Raw genomic sequence first — 21,675 nt, forward strand, 5'->3', positions numbered from 1 at the left:
AAAGATGATGTGCTTGGAAGGGAATAGCTTTTTGATCCCTATCATTTATAGTCTTTGTCAGAAGTACATGGTCATCTTACAAATGAGGTGGTGTTTTGCCAGATAGACTTTATTTTAATATATTGCATACAGAGTCAGAATATCAAGATTCATATTTGTAGCATAGTATTTCACAAACAAGTCCAATTTTCCAGTGGTTACTTATACTAAGCTTAAAAGTTTCATAAAGAAACAAATAAACTGGTTGAAATTAATTACTACAGTTGTACTGTCAAAGGTGAAGGTTAAAGAGAAGGCGAAATAAATGTGTTGCAAGTTACATTGCATTCATTGAAGGCAAGTAGTTGAATGACAATAAACTGAACTTGAACTTGAAGATATTTACCGTAAATTCCGGACTATAAGCCGCTACTTTTTTTCCCACGCTTTGAACACTGCGGCAACACTGCGGCCTATACTACGGTGCGGCTAATGCATGTTTTTTTTTTCATGCCGCCAAAAACATTTTGCCTCGTAACAGTAGACCAATAAAATTGATGAGTAGTTCACAGAGGTCCAATGAAATTGTATGATAAATCAAGTGCACTTTCACAATTAAATTATTGTAAATCAGTCATTTGTACTCACCCTCATCAACATGGAAAACACTTGAAGAAAAGCATATGATGCAGCTTTTAAGTTAAAGGCGATCAATCTGGCGGTTGAAGAAGGAAATCGAGCTGCTGCACATAATCTTGGCATAAATGAATCGATGTTGAGACGGTGGAGACGCCAGCGTGAAGAACTGAGTCAATGCAAAAAGATGACAAAAGCTTTCAGAGGTAATCATAGCAGATGGCCCGAACTTGAAAACTTTCTTAAAGACTGGGTTAACACACAGAGAGCAGGCGGCCGCGGTGTTTCCACCATGCAGATCAGACTGAAGGCTAAAGCAATCGCCACCAAAATGAAAATCGAAGATTTTAGAGGTGGGCCATCGTGGTGTTTTAGATTTATGAGACGAAAAGGCCTGTCCGTCAGGGTACGCACGACTCTGTGTCAGCAGCTCCCTCCTGACCACGAGGAAAAGCTTGCTAACTTCCGCACATTCACTCAAACAAAGATAGCGGAGAATTCCATCGGGCCAGATGATATCATAAATATGGATGAAGTACCTTTGACGTTTGACCTGCCTCTCACTCGGACTGTTAATAAAAAAGGTGACTCGTCCATCACACTGAAAACAAGTGGCCATGAGAGAACGCATTTTACTTGTGTTTTGAGCTGCACAGCATCCGGACTAAAGCTTCCACCGATGGTGATTTTTTAAGCGGCTGACAATGAAAGTTCAGTGAAAGCTGCCATCAAGAGTACAAACAATTCCAGCTGTGATTCCTGGGGGCACCACGAAGTATTTGCAGCCACTGGATATCAGCGTGAACCGGGCATTTAAAGTGGCGCTGCGCGTTGAATGGGAGGCTTGGATGACGAGCGGTGAGAAATCCTTTACCAAAACAGGACGCATGCGAACAGCATCTTTAACTCAAGTATGCCAGTGGATCCTAAATGCATGGAGCCATGTCACAACATCCACCATCACCAGCGGGTTTCGAAAGGCCGGACTGCTGCGTGATGAAGAGGACCGCTTGCGCTCAAGTGAGAGCAACAACGAAGAGACTGAAGTGAGTGACGAGTTCCTGAGGTTTTATTCAATTCGGACACTGAAGAAGAGGACTTTGATGGTTTTAGTGCGCAGGAGGAAGATGAAGAAGGCGATCAATAACTTTTCCTGGTAGGCTGCAGTATATATATTTTTTTTACCAGTCATTAGGAGATATTGGAATGTTGTTCGTGCACTGTTCAGTAAAAAAGTATACGCAACGTAATCTGTGTGTTACCGATATGTATGTATGTTTAAAAGTAGCTGTGTTACAGGCACTGTTCGAAAAAAAGCATTTGCAATATATATTTGTTTATGTTACCATACGGATTTAATTAAAAGTTAAAAAAATCCTCACGTGTAATATCTTTCTGTGTAAATATCTCATATTACAACGTGGGACACCTGCAGCTTAAAATCCGGTGTGGCTTGTACAAGTACAAAATTGATTTTCTTTCTAAAATTAGAGCGTGCGGCTTTTAATCAGGTGCGCTCTGTAGTCCGGAATCTACGGTAATGCAAAATAAAACTCCTGCCAGTAATGGAACAGGAAAGAACGTATGAAGTTCATGAGTACAATGAGGGAGAAATGCCATCTCTACCATGAAGTTTTTACGTCACCAAACCCATGAAGTGATTTGATTCTCACCTTTTGTTTTCACTCTGATCCTAATTTACTGGTTCTTTGATTGACAGGTTTGTTACTTGGATATGGAAGTAAATTAATTGCTCTTGTAGTATTAACTTCAAGAACAATGCTAAATTCAACATTTACATCACAATGCACAAAACTGATTAATAAAATGCATTACATTACTTATTTCATTTCTTAATTTTGTTAACCTGTCCAAATGTTTACATATTTGCAATACATTTGAATGAGATTTCTCTAACTAGATTAATCTGGCATTCCAACTCACACAATTAAGATTTAGTACATTGGAACTTACATTTTGAGTGCTTGCCTAAAGATCGTTTTTGGGGGGATTCCTCATAGGAATGTGCTGATGTCCGTAATGCATTCTGCAAACAGTGCACACCACTTTCAGGTCTGTGTACTATCTTTAAAGAGAAAAAAATATATATTATTTTTCCATAAACATTCAAGAAATATTTAAACCTCATCCACCATAAAAAAAACTTGAAATGCGAGTTATTCAGATCACATCTTCACCACAAAATCAACTCTAAGTTGTAAAATGGTGCTCAGAATATCCAGTTCACCAAAAAAAATACAATTGAGTTTTTACAAGAATTCAAGAAATAAGAGCAAGTATTGGCCTTCAGGCCCCAAACATCCCCTCTGCCATTTAATACAGTCATGGCTAATCTTTGCTGCCCTCAGCTCCTCTTCCATGCAATTTCTCCATATCCTGATATTACTTGGTCTAGCAAATATTGATCTACCTCCATTTTGAATATCTCTAATAACTTAGCATCCACTATCTGCCTAGACAGAGGATTTCAAAGATTCATCTTGGAATTCTAGAGAAAAGTCCATATAACTCAGTTTCAAAAGACAACTCTTCATCCCCTTCCTTGTTCAAGACATCTCAACATCTACTCTGTAAAATGGAGACAAAAAGAATGTAGATGCTGGGATCTGGAGCAAACAACAACCTGCTGGAGGTGCCCAGTGGAGAACAGAGAGCTGTAGATTATGAAATGTGATGAGGTAGGTGACGTCGAACCAAATAAGGGAGGGATACTAGACCAAAAGGAACAGTGAGAGAGGTGAGCACAGAGGAGACTGCACTGGTAGAGTGCATGGATTACAGGCAGACAGGACAAGATGGAACTAGAGATGAACATTTTCTGCAATTTCTAGCAGCCAGCACACTCACTTGCTTTTTCTTTCCGCCTGATCAACCCGGATCCCCTCGCACACCCACTCCCCTCCTCCAGCTGGTTCCATCTGCCTATTACTCATATACTCTCCACTATTCGGTCTTCGCACCCCTTCTCTCCTCACTGCTCCCCCACCATTCCTTTTCACTCAGCATCCCTCCCTTATTGGATTCCACTCATTACCTTCCTTTCTCATTGCCCTCTGTTGTCTCCACGAATCAATTGCCAGTCTCTGTTGTTATCTCTCCCCTTTCTCCTCTACCTGGCTCCATCTACCCTTTTAATTCAGATCCACCTATCTCATCACCTCATTCCTCCATACCACCTCCCCCCACCCCATCTTTTACAATGATGCAGCGTTTCGACCTGAAACAACAATCAGAATTAAGTGTAAAGGGGGTTTCTTCTTGTTATTGTGTATGTAATCAAAATGGCTTCTTTGTTTTGTTAAAAGCAGGAATGCTTCTTTGTTGCCAGAGAGTGCTGGAAGCTTGTTTGGGTTAAAATTTACTGATAATGAGAATTGTATTCCTTTGTAAACCAATTGGGATTAATGTTGTTCTTTCTTCTGAGTCTGTAAGCTATCGTTGGCGGGCTTTTGCGGAGATCGGCGCGAGGGGGTCGAGAGTGAGGACGCGATGCTGTAAGCTGGGCGAGGAACAGACCCCAAGCGGGGGTCCGAGGCCAGGAGGTACTCCGAGGAGAGCAGATGAAGCTAGATGTGCTTGGCTGACCACTTCGGATGGTCCTAAGCTGTGAGTGGAGGAGTTCGGAGGGGATCAAATGGTGGCCAGAATACTTCAATAATTGAACTCCAACGGTTGTGCATGAAGTAGTTTGGACTTTGATAAGTTTGGCACCTTTTCTTTATTTTTTTTCTTCATATATACTGTATCGTTATTAATCATTTAGTTATAGTAACCTTTATAAATTGTACTCATTTAATCGCAAATGGTGTACTGTCTGTTTTTGGGCGAGGCAGGGATATCATACAGCATCCACACCAGCTGATTACCCAGTTTGGCGGGGCCGAAGGCTGCTCCCCCTAGACGAGAACGAGCTGAGGCAACCCAGGGGGTTACATAAGAAATGACAGAAGTAGTAAAATGTTTTTATGACACCAAACCCATGAAGTGATTTCATTCTTAAGTTGTCTTTTCACTCTGATCCTAATTTGCTGGTTCCTTGGTTGACAGGTTTGTTATTTGGATATGGAAGTAAATGAATTGCTCTTGTATTAACTTCACCAAGAACAATGCTAAAATCAACACTTACACCACAATGCACAAAAACAGATTAATAATTCTATTTCTAATTCCTGTATGTAATATTTTACATTTACTTATATTAAATTTATTCTGCCATTTATTTGCCCACATCTGGATTTTATTTAGATCTAATTATATTGATTCGGCTGCCTGAATGTTATCAGACCATCCCCCTAATTTGGTGTCACCTGCAAACTTTCTAGTTTATTTTTTATGTGCTTATCCAAATCATTAATGTAATTTAAAAATAGTAGCAGCCCCAAAACTGATCTCTACAGAATACCACTTTTAACATCTTCTAGGTGTGAAAATGATCAACATAACTTACTGTTCTGTGTTTTTGACCCAATTCTGCACCCATTCACATACCTTTTTCCGAATCCCTAACTCATGTAAATTTGATTATTAATTCCTTGTGAGGTACTTGTCAAAACCCTTCTGAAAGTCCAAGGAAAATTATATCAACCACTCTTGTTATTATATAATTTTAGCTGCCTCTTCACAGAACTCCAGCACAGTAATAAAGCCCGATTTCCCCCCTTTCAGAATCAGAATCAGGTTTATTATCACCAGCCTGTAATATGAAACAGCAGGGTAAGCAATACGTAATCAGCAAACAGAAAAAATAAAATAATAATAATAAACAAACAAGTAAATGAGTTACATATATTGAATAGATTTTTAAAAAGTGCAAAAACAGAAATACTGTATATCTAAAAAAAGTGAGGTAGTGTCCAAAGATTCAATGTCCATTTATATCTGCCACTGTTCATCCAATAACCTACAACTTAGCTTGTTTACCCAGTCCAACTTAGCCAACTCCACCATACTACTGTTGTAATTCCCCTTAACTAAACTAAATGCTCTAAAAAGCCATCTCTTAGGCATTCAACAAACTCACTCTCGAGATCCATTACCAACCTGTTTTACCCAAAAGATTTAGTAATTCACATGAAAGCAAAAAAAGAGTACACAAGATGTTTCTGGCAGGTAAAGACTGAGTAGCTTTAAGTTCCAAGATGTCCAGTTCTTCAAGAATCCAACCAAGGCCCCAACATATTGTGCAGTCATGAAGAATGTACACCAGTGAATCTGAGAAGACTTGGTATGCCACAAAAGTCTCTTGCAACTTTCTTTAAATGTACACTGGGAAACATTCTGACTGGTTACAGACAGACTTTTAAGGAAATACAGTGAGCCTGAAGACCCACACCCAAAGATTCAGAAGATGCTTTTACCCCTCCATCATCAGATTTTTAAGTGATCCACAAGATCACTTCCTTTTTTTGGAATTATTTATGTTGTAATTTATAGTAATTGTATGTCATTGCACTGTACTGCTCCCAAAGAACAACAAATTTTATACAAGACAGAGATAATAATCCTGTTTCTGTTTCTACATGAAGAGCAAAGGGGAAACCAGAGACTGAGTAGATTTCCTTAAGTATCAATTTAGTCGTCTATGTGTGGAGATGGGAGAGACCTTCACTGAAGATTTCTCAGCTCTATTTACCGTGGAGAAGGTCATGCAAGATACAGAATTAAGGCATATCAGTAATGACATCATGGAACATATCCTCGTTAAAACTGCTGACAGTAATAAATCATTAAGGTGAACAAATTTCTGACATAAAATCCCACAATATCCTAGGACATTGTGGGAAGTCAGGGAAGAAATTGGAAGAGCCCCAGCAGATACCTTTCTTAGCTATGGGTGAGGTACTGTGAGAATGGAGAGTGGCTAATATTGTACCTTTATTCAAGAAGACTTGCAAGGCCAGGCCAAGGAACTACAGGGCAGTAAGCTTAACATCAGTGATGGAAAGGTTGCTGCAGTGGATTCTGATTAACTTGATTGAGGACAAGGTAACTAAGAGGAGTGTCAAAGGCAGGGCAGTCCACATGGACTTCTGCAATGTTTTTGACTCGATCCTGCAAGGTAAGCCAGTCTGGAAAGTTAAATCATAGAACATAGAACAGTACAGCACAGCACAGCACAGCACAGGCCCTTTGGTTCACAATGTTGTGCCGACCCTTGGAATCATGTGGAATCCAAGGAGAGTTTTCTAAATGGATATCAAAATGACTTGGTGGAAGGAGGCAGTGGTGATAGTGGGGGGTGTTTTTTTCCATATCGAAGCCCTGTGACAAGTGACGCATTGCAGGGATTGGTGCTGGGTGCATTATTGTTTGTTATTTATATTAAAGACTTGGATGACAATGCTAAAAATGTGATTTACAAATTAGTACACTACACTAAAATTGGTGGTGATAATTGTAAAATTTACAATTATCCAATTGTATAAGGGGTGTAGAGAAACTTGGAAAGTGGGCCACAGAATGGCAAACAGAATTTAACTCCAGCAAGTTAGAGATGTTACATTTTACCAAGTTAAACCAGAACAGGACTTACAATGTAAGTAGTAGGGTTCTGGGAAATACTGTAGAACAGGGGTTTGCAGGAATACAGATATATAGGTCCCTGAAAGTGGAGACTTGGATAGATAGGATGAAGAAGACAAGTGTGCCAAACACCACCTTCATCAGTTCAGCCACTGAATACAAGGGTTGGAATGTCATGTTACAGCAATGCAAGACGTCAGTGAAAATGCACTTGGAGAAATGTGTGCATCTCTAGTTCCTGGGTATAAGAAAGACATCAATAAGCTGGAAAGGTTGCAGAAAAGATTCAATGATATTAACAGGACTGGAGAGCCACAACCATAAGGAGATACTGCATAGGAAGGGACTACTTTCCCCTGGAGAGCAGGAAACTGAGAGCGACTTCATATAAAACAATAACAGGCAAAAATAAGGTGAACAGTAACAATCTTTTCACCATGATAGGGGAGTCTAAAACTAAAGAGCATCAGTTTAAGTTAGAGGGGAGGGATTTGAAAGGGATCTGAGTGGCAACTTTTTCCACAATGGGTGGTGGACATTTGGAATGAGCTACAAGAAGAAATGATAGAGAAGGCTACAATTACAATATTTAAAAGACATTTAGATAGGTACAAATATTGGAAGGGTTTATAGGTATATGGACCAAATGGGACTAGTTCAAATAGGCAACTTGGCTGCCATGGATGGGTAGGGCCAAAGGGCTGGTTTCCATACAATATAATTCTATTACTTGAAAGGCTACAGCTTGTACTATTCAAAACTTGAGGTCGGATGGGCAATCTAACAAGAGTTATTTGGGAAATTGACATAGTGGATAGATACAGCTGAAAACCATCATCACAGATTCAGTGAGTCATACAGCTAATCAAGTCTGCACAAACCGTTAAGCATTCATTTAGACTAATTCCTTTTTATACTCCCCATGTTCCCAAACAACTCTGCGGAAACTATCATTCACCTAAACATGAGGAAATTTAAAGTGGCCAATTAACCTACCAACCCATATGTCTTTAGGATGTAGGAGGAAACTGATGCACCCAGAGAGAACCTGCAAACTCCATACAAACAGTACCATCAGTCAGGATTAAAAACATGTTGCTGGAACTCTAAAGCAGCAGCTCTACCAGTTGCACCACTGTGAAATCTGATTCATATCTGTGAAGAATGTCACTGAAGAGCAACAAGTGGCCAAGGAAGAGGGATGAGCCAAATATAGCTCTGTGGAAAATTGCAAAGGCCATTGCTGGTGTATGGTTGCTCATGACACTGTGTGATTATGGGTGTAAAACTCCACAGAGAATTCAAGGAAGACAAGGAGGGACAATTCACCCAGTATTACTCCAGTAGCATTACTTAGGGCAACATCCAAGCAAATTTTAAAATACAAATACAACACACAAAAAATACTGCAAGAAATCAGCAAGTCAGGTAACATCTATAGAGGGGAATAAGCAGTCAAAGTTTCAGTCCAAGACCCTTCATGAAGACATTTTATCGGAGATGGAGATTCACAGCACATTAAAAGGCACTATGATGAAGAAAAGATTTAAGATGGTGGAGCATTTCAAAGTTCAAAGTAAATTTTATATAAAAGTATGAATATGTTATCCCAAGATCAATTTTCTTGCAGGCATTTACAGTAGAAATATAGAATCAGAATCAGGTTAATTACCGGCATGAGTCATGAAATTTGTTAACTTAGCAGCAGCAGTTCAATGCAATACCTAACGCAGAAGAGAAAAAAATAAACCAATTACAGTATATGTATATTGAATAGATTAAAAATTGTGCAAAAAAAAGGAAATAATATATTTTAAAAAGTGAGGTAGTGTTCACAGGTTCAGTGCTCGTTAAGGAATCGGATGGCAGAGGGGAAGAAGCTGTTCCTGAATAATTGAGTGTGTGCCTTCAGGCTTCTGTACCTCTGTAACAGTGAGAAAAGGGCATGCCCTGTATGCTGCAGGTCCTTAATAATGGACACTGTCTTTCTGAGACACCGCTCCCTGAAGGTGTCCTGGGTACTCTGTAGGCTAATACCCGAGATGGAGCCAAGTAAATTTACAACCTCCTGCAGCTTCTTTCTGTCCTGTACCAGACAGTGATGCAGCGTGTTAGAAAGCTCTCCACAGTACATCTATAGAGTGTATTCGTTGACATGCCAAATCTGTTCAAGCTCGTATTGAAGTATAGCCACTGTCTTGTCTTCTTTATAACTGCATCGATATGTTGGAACCAGGTTAGATCCTCAGAGATCTTGACATCCAGGAACTTGAAAAGCAGCATCAATGAAAAAGCTACACACAAACCCTGACAATGTGCAAAAGATGACAAGCTGTGCAAATACAAAATACAATAAAAATAATAGTGAATAAAGTATTTGGAGAAAACTTGATTGCAGACTTTGAAAAGGAGACAGCAATAATGGTTTTAGAAGGTCTAAGGATGCTGTCTAAGCAAAGGAAGCCATAAATAAAGCCAGCAAGCATCAGGACCAAGGGATGAGAATATAGTATAGAGGTACTGGCTGTACTTGAGAATAAAAGGGAATTTGAAGAAACCACTGAACTTCATGGAAACATGGAAGAGACTATTCCATTTCCTCTTTCACTGCTCTTCCTTTTTCAAAAAGTCTGGAGTTAAAGGAGTGGCAGAAGTATGGAGAGGAAACATTTACATAAGAGTTTTAATGTCAGAGACAAACAAACATCATATGCTCTTCATATCAAAACTGACACAATTAAAAAAAATGATAGTAGTTATTCTTGTCAATCCCCATTGAAATGTTGGGCTTATAAAAAAATAATAAATCATCTCCAAATCTTCTAACTCAAGTGAGTTCAGGCCCAGTCTTCTTTCATACATGCTAGGAAGTGTCATCTCCAATAGAAAAGTGAATAACAACTTACTCTTGACATTCAATAGCATTATCATTGCAGAAAGAATCACCCACCATCAATATCCTGGGGGCACTAACTAGCAAATCAGCAGGACCAACCAAATAAATGCTTTGGCTACAAAAGCAAATCAGAGGCTTGATATCCTGCAGCAAGTAACTCACCTAAATCCCCCTAGTTTATCACCATTTACAATGCACAAGAGCTGAGCTACCAAGGAATAATACAGCACCAGCAACTTTTGGTATGTTTGACATCCAGGATAATTCATATTCTTGACTGAAACCTTAAGTCGACCTGAAACATTTGTGCACTCTACCAATGGCATACAATAGCTGCACTGTGCACCTTGTACAAAATGTATTATACTTGCCTGCCAAGCTTTAAGAAACATAGAAAACCTACAGCACAATACAGGCCCTACAGCCCACAAAGTTATGACGAACATATCCCTACCTCAGAAATTACTAGGCTTACCCATTGCCCTATATTTTTTTCAGCTCCATGTACCTATCCAAAAGTCTCTTAAAAGACCCTATTGTATCCGCCTCCACCACCGTTGCCGGCAGCCCATTCCACGTACTCACCACTCTGAGTAAAAAACTTACCTCTGACATCTCCTCTGTACCTACTCCCCAGCACCTTAAACCTGTGTCCTCTTGTGGTAACCATTTCAGCCCTGGGAAAGCGCCTCTAACTATTCACGCAATCAATGCTTCTCATCATCTTATACACCTTACCATAGCTCCTCCCAATCCTGTGGTTATTATCATAATTAGGACAAGGGCAGAAGGTGGTTTGGGTACATCAGCCCTTGTTTGGTGCAGTCCAAGTCACATACTTGCCCTTCTGACATTGCTGCTCAGTCCAAATCCTGTTACTCTCTACACAATACCACTGCAAAAGCACCAGCAATATTGCAGAACTTTGAAGAAAACTCATCACAACCTTTTCAGGGGCAATATGAAATATGCAGATCCCCAAATTAATTTGAAACAAATTCTCTTTCTTCAGCCTGTAACAGACCATAATTTTTTTGTAATCTTTTCTTTTCCAATTACCTATAAAAGTTATAATCTGTCCTTATGTTTGTAATTAGCCTACTTTCATAATAAGTTCCCTTGTCAAAACTTTAGTCATTCTTTGCTTCAAAATTACCAATTTCAGCTAAGAATCCACAAGTCCACAAGAAGCCTCTTTTAAGTAACTTCTTCATCACATCAGACTTAAAAATTCAACTGTGTCCACATAAGATATTGTAATTCAGCAACCAAACAGGCAATTGTAAATTTTTTAAAAGCCTGTAAATCTGAAATAAGAATCAAAGTACTGGAAATACTCTGAAATATTAAGTTCTGGTGAAGGTTCACTGGCCTGAAATAGAACATTTATTTTTTCCTCTACAAAATGCTGCCCTGGCCTGCTGAGAATTTTCAGCACTTTGTTTTACTACCAGACAGGTAACACCACCCAAGCAGCACACAAGTTGCAATGCTTCACTACAACTCTTTCACCTGCCAGGAGAGAATTTTGGCTACATACAAGGAAGAAGTAGCTATTGAGTTATAGAAAAATAAGTGGTGGCATTTTCTAGAATATTTTTGAAATAATTTCATGCAGTCAAGGGGATTCCAATCACTTTTTAAAATTCTCAAAAAACATATTTATCATTTCCTAAAAATTTACCAGGATACTAGTAAGGTCAACATCTGTTGGCCATTTGTAATGGTCTTCAAGAGGTGACAATGAACCAACTTCTTGAATGTCTGCAGCCTTTCTGATGAATGCACTCACATAATGCTGTTCAGTTGAGAATTTCAGGATCTGGCTTGAAAGAAACAACAATCTGCTCAAAGCCATAATGGTGTCTGACCTGCAGGTACTGATGTTTCCATTAGCACATTGTCTTTGGTTGTCTTAGTTGTAGAGGATCTGGCTGGACGGAGTTACTGGATTAGCCTTGTTGAGAACCAGCAGCACATCTTTGCATCCAGAGATAAAGGGGATGAATATTTTGTGGTAGAATACAAATAGAGCAGGACAAATTGCTCTAGATTCCAGATGAATTGTTACATCGATAGAACTGCACTCAAGGAAGTGGAGAGAATTCTGTCACACTCCATGTAGATGATAGTAAGGGCCCTGGAATGCCAGGAAAGGCCATGCGCTTTTCTCAATACTGCCATCAGGTAGATAGTACAAGTGGCTCTAGATTCACACCACCACTTTCAGAACAGTTACCCCTCAACCAGCAGGCTCTTGAACAAAAGGGAATTGCTACACTCATTTAAGGACTATTTTGTCTTGTTATTTCATGTGTTATTTATTGCTATTTATTTATTATCTGCATTTACAGTTTACAGCTCCTGACGTTTACAGTATACAGACGCTATTTACAGTTACTGTTCTATAAATTTGCCAAGTATGCCTGTGGGGAAAAAAATCTCAGGGTTATATGTGGTGACATATATGCACTCCAATAATAAATTTTACTTTGAAATGGGTGATTCATCACAAAAGGGCAAAGAAAGAGCAAAAGCCAGGAGAAAATAATTACTCTGCATGCACCTTATCAACTTCCTTTAGTACTTGATCATTTTAATGAAATCACCTCAGAATTTAGTGTGTGTGGGGGGGGGGGGAGTTCAAAAGAGAGTGAGAGGGAGGGGAGGGCAAGGGAGAAGAAAACAAAGAACACTGAAAGCAAGAACTCAACAATGGTAATAGCTTTGAATGTCAGCTGTAGGTGGTAAATCTACTTTTTTCATAGCACCTCATACTATTTTTTCCTTTGTAGTAAAGGTGGCCTTCATTTCCAGATTTATTCTGCATATGAAATAGCTTTGCAATGCAGAGACTAATTTTTAGTAATAAGACAACAGTGCAGACATGATTGCAATTAGAGGAGAAAATTACTGGTTATGACAAATTTAATGAGTTTAGTTGTAAAATTCAGTATATTTATTGCAAAAATCCCACATACTTCCAAGATCTTCTGCATTTTTTAAAAAACGTTTCATTGCGGTGCTCCAAATATCTAGGTTTTATGTTGTGCTGAAGGCAACCTAACATTCATCAAGCATTGGATACATCTCTGGTTTAAAAGAGATAATGAAAATATATAGTTAAATTTGCTGAGATCCATTTTATAACACTTCAATGATTACTTTCTCTTGATATCTTAAATTTCAAAGTCAATAATGTTAAATGTTAATACCAGTATTTTTATGTTAAAAGAAACTTGGTTAAACTATTAAGTGTTTGTGTTAATGTTTAGTTTTCTGAAATTCAAAATAATCAAACCAATACATAAAATTTTAGATACATAAAAATTTTAGATTCAGATACATAAAATTTTCATTTTATGTTGATTAAATTTGATTTTATTTCGAAGAACTAAGTTTCTACTTTTAGGCATAACACATGGATTGCTGATTGCAAATGAAGTTGCAATAATTTTCAAAAATATTTTATGCCCTGCCCCCTAAATTGTACTTAAACTCATTTGAATATCACTAAAAAATGGCTATTAATTGGCACAAACATAGCAATTATTCCAACATCTTTCTAAAATATTTTAAGTGGTACTATGTTGCAGCTTAATATACTTGTTCATCATCAAATAACTGAGTCATCCAAAAACCATTTTAAATAACTGGACACAACATTTTAAAGCTTATGAAGGCATTTACTAGTTATATAGTGCAGAGTAATTAATTTCCAATCATTTATTTTTAAGTCATTCAAAAGCTTTACAAGTGTGTCTGCTGGTTTCCTTTTACATGTTTTAAAACATGTCCTGAAACAGATGAAAAAATGTAGGGAGGAGAGGTTAATGGGCAAGCAAGAAATAACAAGTTGCAGGGAAATCAGAAAAGAGCCAAATGCCCTCTTTCTGTGTTACAAGAAACAATTAATAAAAACTCCCCACAATTTACTACTTTGATTGCTTGTTAATTTTTTTTTAAATTACTGTGACAAACAAAAGCCCCCACTTCCACTGGATGCAATTTGTGTTTGAAATTCAACATTCATTTTGCTGAGTTAGGGTAAAAATGTGCTTCTAAAAAAATCTGGTGGGGAACTCAAGGCCCAATTCAAACTAGATTCTTCAGCATGACAATGTATAGCAATCCTGGCATATTGAATATTTTCTTTTCCCTTTAGTCCAATATCTGTTAGTAGGAGGTGAAACAATTTCAGGTCTTATGAGGAATGATTACTTAACAGATTAAGGTGATCATTTCTACTGTCCTCTGATGCCTACATTTACAGTGACAACCTTATTACAAAATCTTAGTTTCATAAACAGATATTATATTGTAGAACACATGGATTAATTCATTCTTCTATTTGTTCTTTAAATTGAGATGTATTAAAATGTGTATTATACAAGTACTAAGACAGCCAAATTAAAATTATGCTACGTATATTTAAGAGACAATGCACTTTTGGAACTCAATTATAGTACCAACAAAACAAATATTTAAAAACTTTTAGTGAATTTCAGTAACAATAATATACTGATATTACAATAGCCAACTCCATATACCATACAAAATATTTATTTTAAATGTGCCAAATTTATGCCAGTCCTATATTTAAAGTCTTTGAATTAACTTAAAATGCAAATAAAAGCATGTTAAAGGTCTTAGCCTTATCATGACATGGTACAACCATTTTGTTCAATGAATAGTGCAAAAAAAAAATCAAGATACACTATAATGGCAAAAAAAAATTCACACCAGAGTAAAATGATTGGCATGATTCTGGAAGAAAGTAAACACAACTTAGCACTGTGTAAAACATCCCAAAGCTTTTCATGGGAATGTAATTACACATAAAACCATTAAGAAAACAAATTTATAAATTTACCTTATATCAAGTAGAATAAAGAATTAAATGATAGTAATGTTCAAAAGCAGGAACAAAAAGAAAATTCTGAACTAGGGCTAAGAATTAAAAGACATAGTCACCAATCATGGGGAAAAGGGGAGAGAGCCACAAGTCTGAAGAACACTGTTCTTGAGAGTTTTCAAACTGAAAAAAGTCACAGAGGTGGAATATGATAATGACTTTTTTAATGAAGCATTCATAAATCAAGAGTCAAATGCAAGATAAGGCTTGAATTAGGCAGTGGGCTAACCAGTGTTTTGGATGATTCAAATTTAACCAAGCCAGGAAAGAAATACTGGAATAACCAAGTCTGGACATGATTGCCAATGAGTACTCCAAATTCAGACGTGTTCAGATAGATGAACAAACGGTAATATTATGGGGTGGTCATTGTGGTTGTGAGTATATTAGGTCAGGACCTCAACTCACAGTCAAATTAGGAATAGAAATAGAAAACGCGATCCGGGAACAGGATGGAATTGGTAGCAACTCAACAGATATTGTTGCCGAAATTAAAGTAAATAATTTTGTCGCTCCAAACTTTAACTTGGGGAAATTTTGGCTTATCCAAGCAAAGACATCAACCAAGAAGTCAAACAATCAGCAACAGTGCAATGATCAAGAAAAGTGGTGATGAAGTATAAGTAGATATACCAATGGAATATAATGTCTTTGAAGTAGAGAAAAACATTGAGAGCATCAAAAAAATCTTGGTGCACCGTCTGAATATAAACTTTTTTTAAGAACAGTGAAATACTGACAAAGTTATCTCATTGAAGAGATTAAAAGTCATTGTGGAAACTAATAAAAATCAAGTTGCAAACGATATTCTCGAAAATGAAAGACAAGCATGGAGGAAGTGAAATTTTGCAAAACATCCAATTTTCTAATAAAAAATTTCAAAAGAAAAATTTTAAAATAACTTAATCAGAAGCTAAGCTATAGAGATTTGCCTTGCATGCAGCTGAACATTAAATGTTACTAGAACTGTTATGCGATTGAAATATGAGATTTGCGAAGAAAACAGTCTTTCCACCGCGTAGTTTTGTTAGCGTGTGTGTGTGTAGCATCCCACCTTGCAGATTGCTGAACTACTGTTCCAGTTGGCTGCAGTAGTCGATGTGGCCGCGACGGGGACAGTGGCTGTTTTGGAAGTACTATCGATAATTCTCTGGATTTCCAGCAGCTCCTGCCTCAGGACCTGCTTCTGATGGAAGGTGAAGGAAGGGTGGTTGGAAGCCATGGTAAATAAGAGCAGGAATTCATCGCCAGTCCTGTCGTGAAGCTGAAGGCCATAGTTATTGATGATGGAATCGATGTGGGTAAGGGTGCGGTACAAGACCCCGGACGCCTCCCTGTTGTCGGAGCATAGTAAGGCCAAGGAGACGATGAGTTTACTGCGGACCACTTCGTCTGTCATGTTGGTCAAGCTGGCTAGGTCAGCCACGTTGTTAGCTTTGATCTCGGAATCCCTGAGAGAATGGTAGTCCTTTTTGGCCAAGTCCTCTAGACAGGCGCCCAAAAAGCGTAACTCCAGGGGGATACAGAGGTCCAGCAACCCACAAATGAAATCCACTCTCTGTGAGGAATTTAACTCGCCGAACCAACGGTAAACCTCATCCCGTTGCAGCTGCTTCTGCATCATCTTCAACCACACAATCGCAGGGTTGATCGACAGACCCCTTTACGAATATTTAAAACTGGAATACAAGCACAACTTTCAGCTTCGCCGCATTTTGTTTCTTAGGCGATCTTGTTGAAGGAGAATTTCCGTTTTGATTTGGCAAAAGGGGGAGAAGAAAAAAAAATGTACTTTTCCTTCGGCTGAGCGAAGGGGTGGGGGAAAGACAGGACAGCTGTTAACCGGATCGGTTAGCGCCGCACGGTACCGCTGAAGGCCATTCGTGTTCAATCCAAGATTTTCTTCCCGTTGTCTCCCTTCTCTTCCAGGTCTTCTCGCTGAAATGAATCGCTGACGACCTAGTGTGTGACGCGCACCGCCGCTGACGGCCTGGAGTGTGACGCGCACCGTTTCTGACAGCGATTTGTTGTCGCTTGTGTTTGGGCTCGCGCCCACCGCGCGCTCCAGCTGTCGGCCGCGCGCGCGCACTGGCTGCTGGCTCGCCGCCGGCCGTTTCTTTTAAAATCACGGTCTCCTCGCGTCGTCTCCGCCTCGCCCACATGAACCAAGTGAACCGCCCCGCCCCCCAGGGACACCGGTGATTGGACAGTTCTACTGTCAATCTTCAACCCCTCCGCTTCGCTCTCTCCTCATCGCCTCCTTATCAATAACAAATCGAACGTCTTTCGGCACCCTCCATGCCTCTTCCCCAGCTAAGATTTTACCCTGAGTCCCCCTCCTGTTTAGGAAAGACAAACGGAATCAGTTTTGTTTGGGGTTTTCAGAACCACGCTTCGCATAGAATTCTTCAAAGGTCTAAGCTCTCCACTGAACCTGGTCGACCAAAGTCCCGCCTTGAGCTTTTCCAGAAGGACTGTTCTCCAAAACCTGGTCGTTTTATTGCGGAATATCACTGTCCATTATCTCCCTTGCAATTAGGTTGGGCTGTGATCGGCCTTATGAGAATGTATTTACCAGGCCGAAGTTCTTTAAGTTTATAGGGCTCAATTTACATTCGGGAAGGCTGTGTTACGTAATGTTTTGCAAATAGAGGATAACTCATTGAAGAATGTTGAATAGGCAGGCCAAGACTTCATTAAACTGAAATATGATCTTTATATAAAAAGTCCGAACACAGTAAACTAATTCGAGTTTTCTTGTAAAAAAAAATTACATTCATTCCAATGGGCGTAATGGCAGTGAGAAGTGTAACCTTCGATCGGTGGATAACATTGAAAGAATGCTAAAGTGTTGTATACTTACAAGACCGATTCCAGCACCCCGTGTCATATTTACTAACGAATAACAATAAATAGTACAATTATTTCGCAAATAATTTATAAAACATGTTTGTTGTGGCTTAACAAAAATCCCAACAACTTAATAAATTCTTAATACTATTTATCCAACAATAATGTCCTTTCGTTTAGAAATCATCAGGATCTTTGCGGTTTCTTATGTCACATCCCACTTTCCCAGATGCTGCTGCAGGAAGTGCTTGTTTATTCTCCTAGTAGACGATGGTGAATGTGCAATTTGTAGATTTTTGCTGAGAAAGAAAAAGATTATTCTTAATATACAATATTGCAAAGGTAATGAAGTTCAAATTTTAGCTTTGGCACGTGGTAGTATTTTAAACTTTGTATATGGAGGTGCTGGGGTTAAGAGTTAATGAGCAAGAATTGTACTAGGAGAGATGCTGCCTTTTGGATGAGACATAAAACTCCTCAATTGGCAGTAAAACATTTCATCGAGTTTGGTGTACAGTACTGGCCAAGTTTTCTTTTCAAATCAGCACCAGTAAGTAGCAGGTCATTTATTTCAGTGCTGTGTATGTAAAACCTGGCTGCACACAAATTACCTGTTCTGTTTCATGCCATGGAATAATGACAGAATTTAAAATGTATTTCGACTCCAGCATGTTTTGAACTGTGCAGGCTTCAGGTTTCCAATAATAGAAACACTAATAACAGCTTAGACTGTAACATATTTTGAGATTTCCAGGTTTCATGAAAAATAGTAATAAATGTAAGTTATTGCAAGATTTCCCGTTATTTTTTTGTAATGGGATACCTGTCTACTTATTTTTACCCCCTTTTTTTATTCAGGTGCTCACGTATGATGTGGTGGCATAATGACGTATGCCATTCATGTACTTTTATATATAATCCATAATGAATTATGTAAACAAAGCATAATCAAACAATATATATTACTCAAGTATAACTGAAATATGAATACACTACAGTTCCTAACTAGTTATAAGCTCTCAGGGACTTCTTGTGTTGCTGAAAGATGCTATATGAAGGCAAGTTTTCCATAATGTAACTTGTAGCTGGAGCTTTAATTGGCTTTATTTTAGGGAATATAAATGTAGAAACATAGAAAACCTACAGCACAATACAGGCCCTTCGGCCCACAAAGCTGTGCCGAATATGTCCCTATCTTAGAGCTACCTAGGCTTTACCCATAGCCCTCTATTTTTCCAAGCTCCATGTAGCCATCCAGGAGTCTCTTAAAAGACCCTATCGTTTCTACCTCCACCACTGCCGCCGGCAGCCCATTCCACACATTCACCACTCTGAATAAAAAACTTACGCGTGACATCTCCTCTGTACCTACTTCCAAGCACCTGAAAACTATGCCCTCTCATGCTAGCCATTTCAGCCATGGGGAAAAGCTTCTGACTATCCACACGATTAATGCCTCTCATAATCTTGTACATCTCTATCAGGTCACCTCTCATCCTCCGTCGCTCCAAGGAGAAAAGGTCGAGTTCACAAAACCTATTCTCATAAGGCATGCTCCCCAATCCAGGCAGCATCCTTGTAAATCTTCTCTGTACCCTTTCTATGGTTTCCACATTCATCTTATAATGAGACGACCAGAATTGAACACAGTACTCCAAGTGGGGTCTGACCAGGGTCCTATATAGCCGCAACATTACCTCTCAGCTCCTAAACTCAATCCCATGATTGATGAAGGCCAATGCAATATATGCCTTCTTAACCACAGAGTCAACCTGTATAGCAGCTTTGAGTGTCCTATGGAATTGGACCCCAAGATCCCTCTAATCCTCCACACTGCCAAGAGTCTCACCATTAATACTAGATTCTGTCATCATATTTGACCTACCAAAATGAACCACCTCACATTTATCTGTATTGAACTCCACCTGCCACTTCTCAGCCCAGTTTTGCATCCTATGGATGTCCTGCTGTAACCTCTGACAGACCTCCACCTTTGTGTCATCAGTAAATTTACTAACCCATCCCTCCACTTCCTCAGCCAACTCATTTATAAAAATCACAAAGAGTAGGGGTCCCAGAAGAGATCCCTGAGGCACACCACTGGTCACCGTCCTCCATGCAAAATATGACTCATCTACAACCACTCTTTGCCTTCTGTGGGCAAGCCAGTTCCGGATCCACAAAGCAATGTGCCCTTGGATCCCATGCCTCCTTACTTTCTCAATAAGCCTTGCATGGGGTACCTTATCAAATGCCTTGCTAAAATCATACACTGCATCTACAGCTCTACCTTCATCAATGTTCTTCGTCACATCCTCAAAAAATTCAATCAGGCTCATAAGGCACGACCTGCCTTTGACAAAGCCATGCTGACTATTCCTAATCATATTATGCCTCTCCAAATGTTCGTAAATCCTGCCTCTCAGGATCTTCTCCATCAACTTTCTAAGCACTGAAGTAAGACTCACTGGCCTATAATTTCCTGGGTTATCCCTACTCCCTTTCTTGAATAAGGGAACAACATCAGCAACCCTCCAATCCTCTGGAACCTCTCCCATCCCCATTGATGATGCAAAGGTCATTGCCAGAGGCTCAGCAATCTCCTCTCTTGCTTCCCACAGTAGCCTGGGGTATATCCCGTCCAGTCTCAGTGACTTATCTAACTTGGTGCTTTCCAAAAATTCCAACATATCCTCTTTCTTAATATCTACATTCTTAAGCTTTTCAGTCCACTGCAAGTCATCCCAACAATTGCCAAGATACTTTTCCATAGTGAATACAAAAGCAAAATATTCATTAAGTACCTCTGCTATCTCCTCCAGTTCCATACACACTTTTCCACTGTCACACTTGATTGGTCCTATTCTCTCACATCTTATCCTCTTGCTCTTCACATATTTTTCCTTAAGGGTTTTCCTGAATCCTGTCCGCCAAGGCCTTCTCATGGCCCCTTCAGGCTCTCCTAATTTCATTTTTAATCTCCTTCCTGCTAGCCTTATAATCTTCTAGTTTTACCTAGTTTTTTGAACCTTTCATAAGCTCTTCTTTTCTTCTTGTCTAGATTTACAGCAGCCTTTGTACACCATAGAGCTTCTATCCTACCATCCTTTCCATGTCTCATTGGAACGTACCTACTCAGAACCCCACGCAAATGTCCCCTGAATATTTGCCACATTTCTTTGGTACATTTCCATGAGAACATCTGTTTCCAATTTATGCTTCCAAGTTCCTGCCTGATAGCCTCATAGTTCTCCTTACTCCAGTTAAACGTTTCCTGAACTTGTCTGTTCCTATCCCTCTCCAATGCTATGGTAAAGGAGATAGAATTGTGAGAACTATCTCCAAAATGCTCTCCCACTGAGAGACCTGACACCTGACCAGGTTCATTTCCCAATACCAGATCAAGTACAGCCTCTCCTCTTGTAAGGTTATCTACATGCTGTGTCAAGAAGCCTTCCTGAACACGCCTAACAAACCCTGTCCCATCTAGACCCCCTCACTCTAGGAAGATGCCAATCAATATTTGGGAAATTAAAATCTCCCACAACAACCCTGTTGTTATTACTCCTTTCCAGAATCTGTCTCCCTATCTGCTCCTCGATGTCCCTGTTATTATTGAGGATAGAATGATGATGGGCACGTGATGGAAGTATTTGTGGAGGATCACTTTGCTAACAATAAATACAATTCTATAACATTTAAGGTAGATATGGGAAAAGTTGGACTTAGAATCAAGGTCTTTTCTTGTAGAAGAATTGTCTTCAGAAGTATAAGACAGGACATGGCAAAAGTAGATTGTGAGCATTTGCTAAAGGGAAAAACACCACTGATAAATGAGAGCTGTTTAGAAGCAAAA

The 21,675-nt window shown here is 39.1% G+C and overlaps 1 protein-coding gene across 1 annotated transcript in view; it reads right to left on the reverse strand.

Moving 5' to 3' along the window:
* Nucleotides 1–18,513, reverse strand: part of zcchc14 (zinc finger, CCHC domain containing 14) — a 127,038-nt gene extending 108,525 nt beyond the window's left edge. Inside the window, exons 1-2 of the mRNA XM_059993009.1 lie at nt 16,024–18,513; nt 2,590–2,701 (exon numbers count right to left, since the gene is read on the reverse strand). Of these exons, the coding sequence (XP_059848992.1) occupies nt 2,590–2,701; nt 16,024–16,593 (682 nt within the window). The 5' untranslated portion in view covers nt 16,594–18,513. The remainder of the gene's footprint in view (nt 1–2,589; nt 2,702–16,023) is intronic.
* Between the last annotated feature and the right edge of the window lie 3,162 nt (nt 18,514–21,675).

This window comes from Hypanus sabinus, chromosome 17 (genome assembly GCF_030144855.1).
Source record: "Hypanus sabinus isolate sHypSab1 chromosome 17, sHypSab1.hap1, whole genome shotgun sequence".
NCBI classification, from domain to species: Eukaryota; Metazoa; Chordata; class Chondrichthyes; order Myliobatiformes; family Dasyatidae; genus Hypanus; species Hypanus sabinus.